The following is a 13,162-nucleotide window of genomic DNA, read 5'->3' as shown; positions in this document are numbered from 1 at the left end:
TCAGCTTTGCATAGGATTCATGACATCCAGCCTTTTCCTCCTGAGATGTGTATAATCTAAGTTGACCTGCAGCTTTAAAAACAGAAAAACTCAGATCAGTCTGATTCTGCCAAGCCAATTCTGTCTGTGATCAGTACCCACTCAGGAATGAACCCTTCCATATTGGGCTTATGTCTGAGCCCAAGCAAGCAAGAGTTTTCAGAGAGGAAACTCCTGTGGAACTAGGACCATTGTTAATCTGACAAGAGAGATGTGGCTTGGAAATCCCACTGAAGCTCATCAAGGTCTTGGTATTCAGTATTAGGAAGCAGAGGGGACTTTAGTCACATGCAAAGCTAAATGGCAGAAAAACTAGTTTTTCAAAATTGTAGGATCATGTAGTTTTCAAATGTGTACGCCTCATATGGTTAGCACATTCTAATATTAACTCAGTTTGTCTTCAAATATGATTAACTGTTTAAGACCTGTCTGATTTCAAACACAAATATAAACATGTGCTTTATTGATCTGGGACCCTCTGTGGCTGGGTGCTGAGGTGGTGATGAGCAGATGGGTTATGTAAGAGGAGAGAAATATAAGGTAAATTTACAAACCAAAAATGAAACAAACCCCAAAGTGGGTAAAAAGCAGCGGATCAAGTTATTTATCTGCTATTAGTGGCTGGATAAAGAGTCCTGCAGTCCCAAACACACAAATGATTATAAATACCCACAGAAATACTCTGTCTATCACCATAGCTACGTATTTCCAGTCATCTTCCACCTGCAAGAGAATAAAGAAAGAAAAGGATAAACTACATATGGTGTTACATTGAGTTGCTAGTTGACAGCACGCAGTAGAAATGTCCCTTCTGCTTTTGAATGTGAGGAAGAACATACATGCAAGTCAGGAATGTTGCTTGTCATGCTTACAACTGCTGCAGTTTTCAAGACTCTTCCGAAGGGGGTGATTTTCTAAAAGTGTTTTGCCACTTTTGGCTGAGAACGTACAACACAGTCCTAGTCCGCTGAATTCTTCTAAATGTTCAAGTCTGCTGGCAAACTCCGGCTGTGATGCTGACACTAACAAATAGGACCTGGCCCTGTGGTGGGTGCAGGATGGGGTGATGTAACAGCAGGCACAACCACCATAGCTGCACATCACTAGACTCTGCCAAGGGATTTATCCCGACAGCCTGCACAAGAGAGTTTGCTATTCTGGTCTGATTTGATGCACTCTCTCTCCAATCAGGCTCTGTTGATTTCAGAAAAGTGGACAAATGGACACATGGACTATAGCAAGTCTGACAGAGCAAACTGCAGTGTCTTGTCCTAAGCAGGACAGAGTGGACTGTGTTTGCCTGAGACATAGACCTTAGAACCATGTTCAGTGAATTTGCTGTCCTTTAAACTGTACCTTTTAACTCGTACTTCATACAAGAACCACTGTATCAGATGAACGTTCACTCATATAAACAAGTGACTGTTTAAGAGCTCTCTGCTGAGGGATCTTTCACTTGCTTTCCCAATTTCATTATATTTTCCTCCAAGGTGCTGCTGCTGTACTTCACATGAAAAAAACACAGGAAGAACTCCAGCTGCTGTAAATGTTGACACAATTTTTAAAGGACTTTTATTTATGTAGGACAAGTGCATGATACCACCCATACTGTTTTGTATGTCTGGCTGAAGCAGAAACAGCCTCCAGAAAAATTTTCGCAGTCCTTGCCTGAGAAAAAAATCCCTTTTTTTTTCCCCCCAGAGGAGGGTTTTGGTAAATGAAAAATCCTGCTTCCCATCCCTTGTGTGTTTTTAAAGGCAAAATACAGAGCTGTTGATGCACCCACTGGACTAAGAATAGAATTTCATGTAGCAGGAGAGATTCGCAAAAGCAAATAAACGAGACTGGCAAAGGAAGACTTTTCATGAGCTACATAATGAAGACTAAATAATGTTATTCAGTGCATCAGAGAAATCAGCTGAATATAGTACATGGGCATGTTTTATGCACCTGATGGGAAAGTGAAAGCAAGGTTGAAATGTTTGGGTTAAGCAGAACAGCCAGGGCATAGGTACTAAGCAAGGCTCAGCTCAGTTCCCATCCTCCTCTATGTTAATAGATCCCTCTCTTTTGCATTGGTCTGGCATGTACTACCCACTCATCCTATGAATTCAGCCGCCACACTCTACCCCTTTATTCACAAAGTTACGGACTTTGTTTTCGGATGAAACTTCTTCTTCAGGGCATAAAAAAACAAGAGGGGGAAAAAGTAATCTTTGGGTTTCACAGAAGTTTCATGAATTTCAACAAAATATTCTGATAGAAAGTATATATCTCAACATTTCCCTTACAAAGTTTTTGTGGTTTTCAGCACAAATTCAGCAGTATTTGGTTTTGAAATTGATTTTGCTATCATAGAGCATGTAAAAAATTTCAGAGGCAAAAATTTCATGACAGATCAAATATATATGTTTCATTAGGTTCTAAACTTTTTAAAAATACCTTGAAGTGTCAGAGCATTCCTGATCCTTGTGAGGTCTGGATGTGAGGGGATATCATAAAGTCTTTCTTGCAGCTGCTTTTAGTTGCTTGTGATTACACCTGACGACATGGCCCCAGAATTCTCTAAATTCCAATGTGGATAATTTTCTATGACAGTAATCCCAATCAGGGTGAAAGATTTGCACCTTCACACAAGCAAATTCAGTAGTTTAAATGCCAACTCTCACTTTTAAACCCCTTCTCTTTTCTTTTTAGTTGGTCTTTATTCATCTCATCTGTTTTTATTCAGTTGTCTTCCCCCAAAACTCAGCTATTATTTCAATGTATGTTTATCATAGCTGAAAATACTGTATTGCTGAAGCCACAATTATTCAAATCACTGTAAAAAAATGGAACATATCAGACTGCAATGAAGTACAGACAACAGCATTCTGGATGGATTATCTTTGCCAGATTTATCACTGACTGAGAGTAGTTCTTCTCTAGATCAACTGCTGCACTGCTAGACAGGCCCCGTTCTTTAAAAAGCAGTTTCCAAATTTACTTGTTCCATTACTAACACAGAAAAGCAACCTGCTTTGCAAATAGCAAACTTGGTGTTGGGATGTCACTGCTTACCAGGCCTGAGTAGTCAAAGAGGGTTGCTTTTGAGGGTCTACAGAAAGAGGGCTGGAAGAGACCCTGGAAAGTCCCATCTGGTTTATCCCCTGCTCTATGGCAGGATTGACTCTGTTTGAACCACTGCTGACCAAAGTTCATTTCTTATGGGTGTAGCAGGCTAATGCTCCTCCCCTTTTTCTTTGAAGCTCGAATCTTGTGTTTATTCTAAAACTGTCTTGTTGTCCAAACTATCCTCTAGGGATAGAAGAGGAACAGATGAGAATACTTTTCTTGTTCCGTTCCCAATGGATCATCTATCTCCTCCCTTTCTGTAGGAAACTTCAGCCCATTCACAGATATAAAAATTTTCATTTCTACACCCAACAATACAAGTTCCTCTGGGCTGTCCTTCTAGACCAGGTTTTCATTTGCCAGAATTGCGGTGCCATGCCTGTCTGGATCACAGAAACACAGAATCATCAAGGCTGCAAGAAACCTTCAAGAACATCTTAGTCCAACTGTCAAACCAGCACCACCATAATTGCTCCAAGCCATATCCCCAAGTCACATTCAGAACACTTCCAGAGACAGTGACTCATCACTCTTCTGGGCAACTCATTTCAATTCCAATGAAAGTTTTTTTTCTAATATCTAATCTGAACCTACCCTGGTGCCATTTAAGGATATTGCCTCTCATCCTTTCACTTGAGACATGGCAGAAGAGACTGACCCTCACCTTAATAAAACCTCCTTTCAGGTAGAGAACAGTGAGGACTCCGAACCTCCTCTTCTCCAGACTAAACAACCCCAGTTCCCTCAGCTGCTTGTCATAGGATTTGTGCTCCAGACCCTTCACCAGCTTCCTTGCCCTTCTTTGGATACACTCCAGCACCTCAATGTCTTCTTTGAAGTGAGGGACCCAAAACTGAACACAATACACAATGTGTAGTCTCACCAGTACCGAGTACAGTGGGACAATCACCACCCTAGTCCTGTTGGCCCCACTATTCTTGATACAGGCCAGGATGCCCCTGGCCTTCTTGGCCACTTGGGCACGTAGTTGACTTATGTTTAGTTGGCTGTAGAACCAGCATCTCCTTTTCTGCTGGGCCACTTTCCAGCCACTCTTCCCTAAGCCTGTAGGGCTGTGTGAGGTGGTTGCGACCAAAGTGCAGGACCCAGCACTTCACTCTATTGAAACTCATGCAGTTGTCTTGGCCCACTGATCCAGCCTGTCCAGATCCCTCTGCAGAACCTTCCTACCCTGCAGAAGATCTACACTCCCGTCCAACTTGGTGTCACCTGCAAACTGACTGAGGGTGCACTTGATCCCCTCCTCCACATCATTGATAAAGATATGAAACAGTACTGAGCCCTGGGGAACAGCACCAGTGACCCAGCTGGATATAATTCCATTCACCACCACTCTCTGGACCCAGCTATCCAACCAGCAAAGAATCCATCAATCCAAGCCACGAGCAGGCGGTTTATCCAGGAGGTTGTGGGAGGTGGTGTCAAATGCTTTGCTGAAGTCTAGATAGACAACACCCACAGCCTTTCCCTCATCCACTAAGTGGGTCACTAGAAAGAGATCAGGTTGGTAAAGTAGGATCTGCCTTTGTGAATCCATGCTAGCTGGTCTGGATACCCTGGCTGTCCTGCCTGTGCAGTGTGATGGCACTCAGGATGGTCAGCTCCATGACCTTCCCCAGCACTGATGTCACACTGACAGGCCTGTGGTTACCCAGATCGTCCTTCTGAGCTTTCTTGTAGATGGGCATCACACTCACTAATTTCCAGTCAACTGTGACTTCTCTGGTTGACCAGAACTGCTGGTAAATAATGGAAAGTGGCTTGGCAAGCACTTTTGCCAGCTCCCTCATTACTCTCAGGTGCTTCCCATAGACTTGCAGGTGTCTAACTGGCATAGGAGGTCACTAACAATTTCCCCCTGGATTATAGGGGCTTCATTCAGCTCCTCATCACTAACTCCCAGCTCTGGGAGCTTGGTATCCTGTGGACGATTGATTTTGGTATTAAAGACTGAGGCAAAGAAGACATTAAGTACCTGAGCATTTTCCTCATTCCCTGACACTGTGCTTCCCTCTGCATCCAGCAAAGGATGGAGACACCCCTTAGCTCTCCTTTTGCTGCCAGTGTACTTATAGAAACTTTTTTGTTGTCTTTAACCACAGTGGCTGAATTAAGTTTCAGTTCAGCTTCAGCTCTTCTAATTTTCTCCCTAAGTAACCTCACAACATCCTCGTAGTCACTCCAAGTTACCTGCCCCCCCTCTTCCAGAGGTGAAACATTCTCTTTTTTAACCAGCCTAAGTTCTCCATTTAGCCAGGATGGTCTTTTTCCCCAGCAGCTTGTCTTGCTGTTCCTGCACCTTTAAGATTTCCTTCTTAAAGCATGTCCAGCTTTCTTGGACTGCTTAGACCTTCAGGTCTGACTCCCAAGGGATTCTGTCAATCAATCTCCTAAACAGGTCAAAGTCTGCCCACCGGAAGTCCCAGGTGACAGTTCTGCTTGCACTCCTCCTAACTTCATCCAAAATTGAAAACCATAATTCCACAGTCACTGTGCCCAAGGTGGTCTCCAACCATCACATCTCCCACCAGTCCTTCCCTATCTGCAAACAGAGAGCCCAGTGGGGCACCGCCCTTTGTTGGCTGTGTCAGGAAGTTATCTTCCACACACTACAGGAACCTCCTAGACTGATTCTTCTCTGCTGTGTTGTACTTCCAGCAAACATCTGGCAAGTTGAAGTCCCCCATGAGTACGAGGGTTAGTGGTTGTGATACTTCTTCCAGCCTCCTGTAGAATGCATTATCTGCCTGTTCATCCCGGCAAGGTGGTCTGCAACAGACGTCTACCAGGACGTCTGCCCTGCTGACCTTCCCCCCCTGCTCTTTATCCACAGGCACTCAACCCTCGTCATCACCACTGATTCCACTACAATCAAAACAATCCCCAGTGGGAGGGTTACTTCCCTTACCTCTTTGGTTTCATTTTGAGACCTCATGTTCTCTGCGATGAACTGGACGTTGCTGATGACATCCTTCACCTCTGGGGAGTACTCCACCTGCTCCACCATCCATTTCGGTGACTGATGGCTCAGTCCTCTCGTGGTGGTAGCGAGTTCAGTTGCCTTGTCACAGTGACTGCATCGCTGCTGCTCCCTCTGCAGTTTGGTATCTTTGTGTTTGCTGTGCTTTGACTTGCCTGACTTACTGTCCGATACTTTCTTGGGTTTTTTGGAGTAATTTTTTTTCTGCTGTTCTAGTGGCCTCTGCATCAACAGGACTTTGGGGAGCAGGTTAAGAAAGATGGTTTTTACCCATTCGGGCATTGTGTGTGTGGTTGGAGTCCTGTAATGTATATTCAGGACAAACACTGTAATGACAATTGACAGAGTCACAAATATCATAGTGAACAGTAAATATTCACCTACTAGGGGAATTACTAAAGAGGTGGATGGGATTGTTTCTGTGATCACCAGTAAAAACACAGTCAAAGAAAGGAGCACAGAGATGCAAAGGGTCACTTTTTCACCGCAGTCAGATGGCAGATAAAAAACTAACACAGTCAGGAATGAGATGAAAAGACAGGGAATGATCAGATTTATGGTGTAAAACATTGGCAACCTTCGAATATAAAAGGAATATGTTATGTCTGTGTAGATCTCTTCACAGCAGTTATATTTGATATCATGCTTGTAGCCAGAAGCATCAACTATTTCCCATTCACTATTTTCCCAAAAATCATTCATATCTACTTTGGATCCAATGATTAGAAGATCAATTTTGGCTTTGTCATAGGTCCATGAGCCAAATTTGAGCGAACAATTCTGATGATCAAATGGGAAAAAAGTAATATCCATAGGACAGGAGCTTTTAAAAATAGCTGGTGGGGTCCAGGTGATCATTCCATCATAGCGAAGGAGGGCTTTGGTCTTTACTTCAACTTGAAAATCTCCCACAGCACTAAAAAAGACAAATGAGGCAAAGAAAATCACCATGAAAGTAAAATGTCTGTCATGGAGGCTGCAAGAGGACACTTTTGAGGGAGAGGGTAAAATGAATCAATAAAATGGGTAAAATGAATCATCATACTTATTATACAAGACGATATCTGGTTTCCAAATTTTATCTGCTGGTACACGAACAAATTCAATGCCATCATATTGGCTGGGATCCCATCGCAGTTTGTAGTCATTCCAAATCTGAAAGAAGAGTGGACGAAGATTTTAAACCCTTGAATTATCAGCAAATATCTGCTTCTCAGATCCTCCTATAAAATGACAGGTTATGGTAAAGATGTGAAGTGCAGCACGTGGGGGAGGGGTCAGTGATCTGAAAGACAACAAGGCCACGACCTGGAGAAACACTGGACATACGTGAACACTGCTCACATTGATTTGCTACTCGGTTCTCTGTGAGGAGATGGGATGTCAATTGTTATCCATCACTGGCATGCTCTCCTCTGTCTTCCTACATCAGTAAAGGCCCTTGCCTGTGAAAGGTTACCTCCCCACTACAGAGAGGAGATATGGGCCCTGCTGCTGCACTCCACAGGTTAGAGGAGGAGAGCATCAAAGGAGACCAACATCCTAAGGAGAAGGGAGGTACAGGTGCACACTAACAGGCAGCTGCTGCCAGGGGACATTACTGCTTTCACAAGAGCAGTGAAATATCAAGCCAGGGCAGCGAGGGATGCTGAGCAGCCCTCTTGAATTGCTGCCTAGTGCACTATCATGGGGCCATGCTCCATTGTCTCTCAGCCTATCATAAGTGCAGCATCTTTTGCATGAAAAGTTTGTGTGGATCACAATCAGTGCCTGGAGAAAACTGGTGCAAGCTGACTATATTTTCTCAGTAGTTTAGGTCCTCTAAGGATTTTTATCTATGTAAAAATGAAAAAAAAAACCTATCAGGAAAAATGGAGGTATGTTCCTCTTGCTAATAAATGTCCTGGTGGAGATTAACTAGGAATGCAGAGCTGCATGTTTAATCACTCTTTAATGGGTACATCCAGCTAGATTTACTAGGAAAAAAACTAAAAAAAACCCCCAAAAACCACTTGATCACAAAGCTGGAGGAGAATATGCTACACAGGAAAGGAGACAAGAATGAAGAAATTATGTTTTGAGTTATGGTTAATGGGGCTTCTCCTTTTCATCCTTTAAAATCCCTATTACAAACCAAGAACTTATTCTATAGTTGTAGCTCACAAGGTAACACACATTTGATCATATCAATGCAAAATACACGAGAAATGTAACACAGTTACTTACATGTCTAAGCCACAAATTTGTTTCCATAATCTGATTGACTTCATCCTAGAAAGAAACACAGGCCAAAAACTTAGTCCATAAAAATGGAAACTAGAATTCCACATTTACTGAAACCAGATTTTTTTTCTGGATACTTTTCAGGGACTTGCATATTGGGCGCAGTCATGTGCAGCTCTACTGCAAAACTTTTAAAGCTCTATTGAAAAATCATAGTCCATAAATATCAGACATACAAAGAGCTGCACTGTTTTGCCAGTGGCTGGGAACCTAAAGAGCACAAAACTTAGAATTCCTCTGAAAACAACGTTCTTCTGGTGGCTGTGCATTTTGTTGGTTTCAGCGTTTAAAAAGTTTTGATTACACCATACAGAACTGGTAACATTCAAGAAAATGGCAACTGTATCACAGTGTTCTCGAATTTCTATACAAACCTCTAGAGCAGACGCATTCAAAGCACTAAACTAGGTCACTCTATACAGAGACTTTCTTTTTACAGTCAATTATTGCTATTGCCAGTCAGTGAAGAATCAGGAAGGTGATGCAAGAAACACAAATATAAAGTTTTGGATCCTGTTCTAATGAGCCTTCAGCCTAAAAGTATTCAGAAATACTCGTATTGCATATATGTATGAATGCAGGCTGACATTCACAAAGAAAATATCTGCAAGAATATTGCTTTGGGTAGCTTTTAGTTTTCAAGCGTGTGAACTCAAATAAAATTAAGATATTTACCATACAAAGATGGAAAATGTAGATTCAATATTTCATACTAATGTAAATATTAACATAGTTCTACTTTTAATACTAAAGTTTAAGCACAAAAATAATTTTGAAAGGCCAGTAGGGCTACTGTCTGTGGGTTAAAACATCTAAATTATTGTAAAAATCATGACTCTATCCTGAAAAAATCCACCTGATTTATTTATAATGCTCATTTTTTTCTTCAAAGGCAGCACTAGGAGCAAGGGGCTGCAACGTCAGAGAGAATTGTGGAAACCTGCCAAGCTACCTGTAACAATGAAACAAAATACTTTCACAGAGGAACTCCAAAAAGTAACACTCTTCACCACGAGGACTTACAATGCCTACATTCATCCTCTCAGATAACTTCTCTCCCTGGCTCTTGTTGAATGTTGCTGCTTGCCTGTCATTTCATTATGGACTCAACCAGTTGCTTCAGAATCAAAACTCTGCCTTTGTTCTGCAGATAATTTGCTTCACAGAGAGATTTCAGCCAGGGCTGAGGCCAAGTTTTGCTCCTTCGAGAGACCCCCTGTCCTGCCCAGAGGGTTTGCCACCCCAGACACACTCACCCTTGTGCACGGTGCATCCCAAAACATGCAACACTCATCTCCCCACCGCTCTGCAGGCTGCACTTCTCTTATGTCATGTTGAAACAAAGAGACTGAAAAAAAGGCATGCAGAAAAGATCTTACCCCTCAGGACCACAGGGAAATGACAGTAGACCCACAGGAGAACTGTGGGTCACATGCTACAGGCAACCCGGACATACCAGGTGTCCCTGAAGTGGTCTATCCCTGTGGAGACTGGGCTTGAACATTCAGTACTGCTGCTCTGGGCTCTGGAAGCTGCTACCTGGTGCGAAGGGGTTTGATGCTACAGAGTAAGCAAACGAATCTGCTGCATTCAAACCGCTTGTTTGAGCAACAGGAACAGCTCTGCTAACTGAAACAACAGCAAAGGTCTCAGCACGTGCACTTAGGCCCACATGAAGTGCCAGTTAGGGCGTGTGCAGCCATCACAATCACATCTCCCGCGTCAGGGATTCGCGTGCGTTTACAGCCGTCCCCAAATCTGAGCAGTATTCCCTAGTGAGCCTTACCACGTTTGTAAGCTGGGTAATGGCCAACTCAAAATACACTCTGACGGGATCAGACACATTTTCCACCGGCCTGATGAACTGGTTGTACTGGGAGAAGAGTTTGTGAAATAACCGTTCCTCTGATTCGCAGGCTGTGGTATCTGTTAGTAAACATAAAGAATAGCTATGCCAGAGGTAAGAAAAAGGGAAAGAAGGTGCTGGATAATATACTGTTATCCAAATCTGGGCTATATTTCTGTATCTTGTGCTTGTGACCATGTATCAAGCCACCAGCCTGTAGGCCTCTGCTTGGCTCACCCTGGTATCAGACCGAAGTAGAATGAACTGTGAAGTAGAAGAAGCAGCAATGTGGTAGATTTAACTTTTGGGAGTCTTTATGGCAAGACAGAGAGTCCATGAAAAACATAGCTACTTACTCAGTTGAGGCCTCAACTGCTCTATCAAATGTGAGAGATTCTGGTTAGATGATTATAATGATGCCTCCTAGTCTTAAACACTATGACTACATTTCATTCTCATGTTTCCTGTTTCAACTCTCTAGATAGCACAATTTTTATTCTGAAGGAAGTTCATTTATTAAGTTCTATGAACAAAAAAAAGTGGAAATATTAAAATTTCTTATAGAATAGCATGCATCTTTGTGATATAGAGCTGTTCTTTGGGAACAAGCAGATCGTAGCTGTAACCCCCAGTCAAAAAAGAATAGACCAGGTGCAAGGAACCTTGCAGGAACAAGGTGTGTGTCAGGCACTCAGCTGACTCACTGCAGAGTTAAGAAGAATGTTCTTAACCTGTTACATACAGTCCAGACCTGAAATAGTTATTTTGACAGTTCTAAAGGCTGCAGACTTTGTTTTAAAAAGGCAAATATTCGATCATGTTGGCTCTGGCAACATCACCTCAAAAGAATAATTTTCTTGAATAACTTTGCTATTACAATGCACTACTATAATTCAGCACTTCCACTCAAAATACTTTATGAAGTCAAGATTTATAACTTCCCTCTTACACTGTGCACAGCTTTGTTATCAAAGCTCTTTGATGATCCCAAAGATATTACCAATACAACTGAGGAAAAATTAGTTTTTCAGAATCACGTTCTGAAATGCCCAGGTTGCACTAGAATGTATCAAGAAAGCAATCATGATAAGGCTTTATGATTGCAAATATTAAACATAGAATGGGTTTGTGTCAGGGAGCATGGTCTCTGGCACAGCATAGAACATAAATTTTCAATTTACATATTCTTCAGTAAACACAAGGGCCTGTGGATGCACAGATGTCTTAGAGGATACTACAGAGAGACACTCGGTCTAAGTATAACTGCACTGCTTTCATGCTTAGGCTGCCTTTCCCCTGTTTTTTGAAAAAAAAAAAAGAGTAATTTTGCATCTAAGGTGATATAAAGCATCCTCATATTGCAGGAGGTTATCATAATTACAAGCAGAAATGCTGGTTACTGGTGACTTACACGTATGGAAAGAAAATTGTAGTAAAAATTTCATAACTTAATGTTTCATTTCATCCTTTTAGCATCATGAATAGATACATGAATGTCCGTAAAGTTTGGATGTTTGCACATCATGTATTGTGCCATTCAAAAAGGAAATCAAAATTTCAGATTTCATCATCACCACTCACTGCTCTGTGACTAGAAGTACACTACTATGGGAACATGAGTTTCTTAGCAAAGTCTCATGACTAAAGCCAATGAGTCTAAAATCATGTTTCATTTGAAATTTTCCTACTGGCCTTCTTAACAGATGCATGCTTTAAAATAAAATAACAAAACCAGACAAGTATTTAGGACTTTCATTTTCAAACTTCAGTTACAGATTCTCATCCCACTGGTGCTGCTTTAAGACAATACCTTATACCTTGCTAACACAAGCACTGTATTTCATACACATCTTGGTCATCAGCAGAAGTGACGCTTTCAAAAAAAGATATAGTGCCTTAAAAGCAAAAATCCTGCTGAACCTCAGTGAGACTTGTGCCTGGAAACGACTCCAGCATATTTAAACATAGATTAGAAACAATGGTGAACAACAATAGATCAAGTTCTCACTTTCAAAGGTGTGAGTACTGAATGTGAACATCTTTAGCCTGCATTATTTAAGCACTTGCAAATTCAAGCACCAAATGAAATTACTAGAACGCCATTCCATTTTTGTTGTTTGCTAGAAACATTTCTTCAATTAGTTATCAAACAAAAATGAAGAGTTTTATGTGAGAAAACAGGTACTGCTTTAGCTCTCTTAAAATACTGTTGAAATGTTACAGATTTCAGGTTAGAAATACATGGTAGAGGCTTTACATTTAGTTCATTTAGGAAAACAGGAGCAGAGACAGTGACTAGCAAATACTTTAGAGACCAGTATCAAAGAGAGCCTACCTTTAATCAAGGATGTGAACACGAATGCCCACACACAGAAAGTGGGGTAGCACGAACATAGCCACCTCTCGGGATGCATTGCTAGCAGCAGAACAGAGTTTCCTTTTGAGAACAGAGGTTTGGGGAAAGACACAGAAGGCAAGAAGACGCACAACCCCCCTGGACGGTAAGTAGGTGGTAGAAAGCTGGATTTCAGTTTTGCAGGCTGCTGAGCAGAGCAAAGCCCTGCAGAGTTGCTTTCACTACCACTCGGCAAGGAGAGCTTGTGCTGTGCAGAGCGAAGGGAGTCAGGCAGCGTCCTGTCAGGTGACTTCACATTTTCAGTCACCCGCACCCGTGCCTCTGGGGGAATGTATAAGAGTGCAGAAGAGAGAGGGGAGGCAAAGACACAGGACGGCCGTTGTGGAGCAGGGGAAGCAATTAACTCAGCCCTTCACCCACTCGTTAAGAACTCTCATCGTGCTAAAGCAGCTGCTTTAACTATTGCCTGGTGCTCACCTGAGTGAGTCTGTCAGAGTTTGCAGAAGTGAAACAACTTCAGTTT

General features: G+C 42.1%; 1 protein-coding gene across 2 annotated transcripts; it reads right to left on the bottom strand.

The window, feature by feature from the left end:
- On the bottom strand, window positions 1-12,934 carry CHRNA6 (cholinergic receptor nicotinic alpha 6 subunit). Of its 2 annotated transcripts, XM_064641053.1 has the most exons (6): window positions 12,619-12,934; window positions 10,224-10,363; window positions 8,381-8,425; window positions 7,200-7,309; window positions 6,083-7,070; window positions 1-762 (listed from the first exon to the last, which is right to left on the bottom strand). In XM_064641053.1, exons 1-6 carry the CDS (start codon window positions 12,695-12,697, stop codon window positions 640-642), a joined length of 1,485 nt encoding a protein of 494 aa, XP_064497123.1. In that variant the 5' UTR covers window positions 12,698-12,934; the 3' UTR covers window positions 1-639. The 2 variants fall into 2 exon arrangements, with proteins under 2 accessions (XP_064497123.1, XP_064497124.1); XM_064641054.1 differs by lacking the exons at window positions 10,224-10,363; window positions 12,619-12,934 and adding an exon at window positions 9,817-10,217.
- Window positions 12,935-13,162: the final 228 nt, after the last annotated feature.

This window comes from Pseudopipra pipra, chromosome Z, assembly GCF_036250125.1.
Source record: "Pseudopipra pipra isolate bDixPip1 chromosome Z, bDixPip1.hap1, whole genome shotgun sequence".
Taxonomy (NCBI): domain Eukaryota; kingdom Metazoa; phylum Chordata; class Aves; order Passeriformes; family Pipridae; genus Pseudopipra; species Pseudopipra pipra.
Note: the sequence above shows the minus strand (reverse complement) of the source record. Positions and strands in the feature narration are given on the sequence as shown.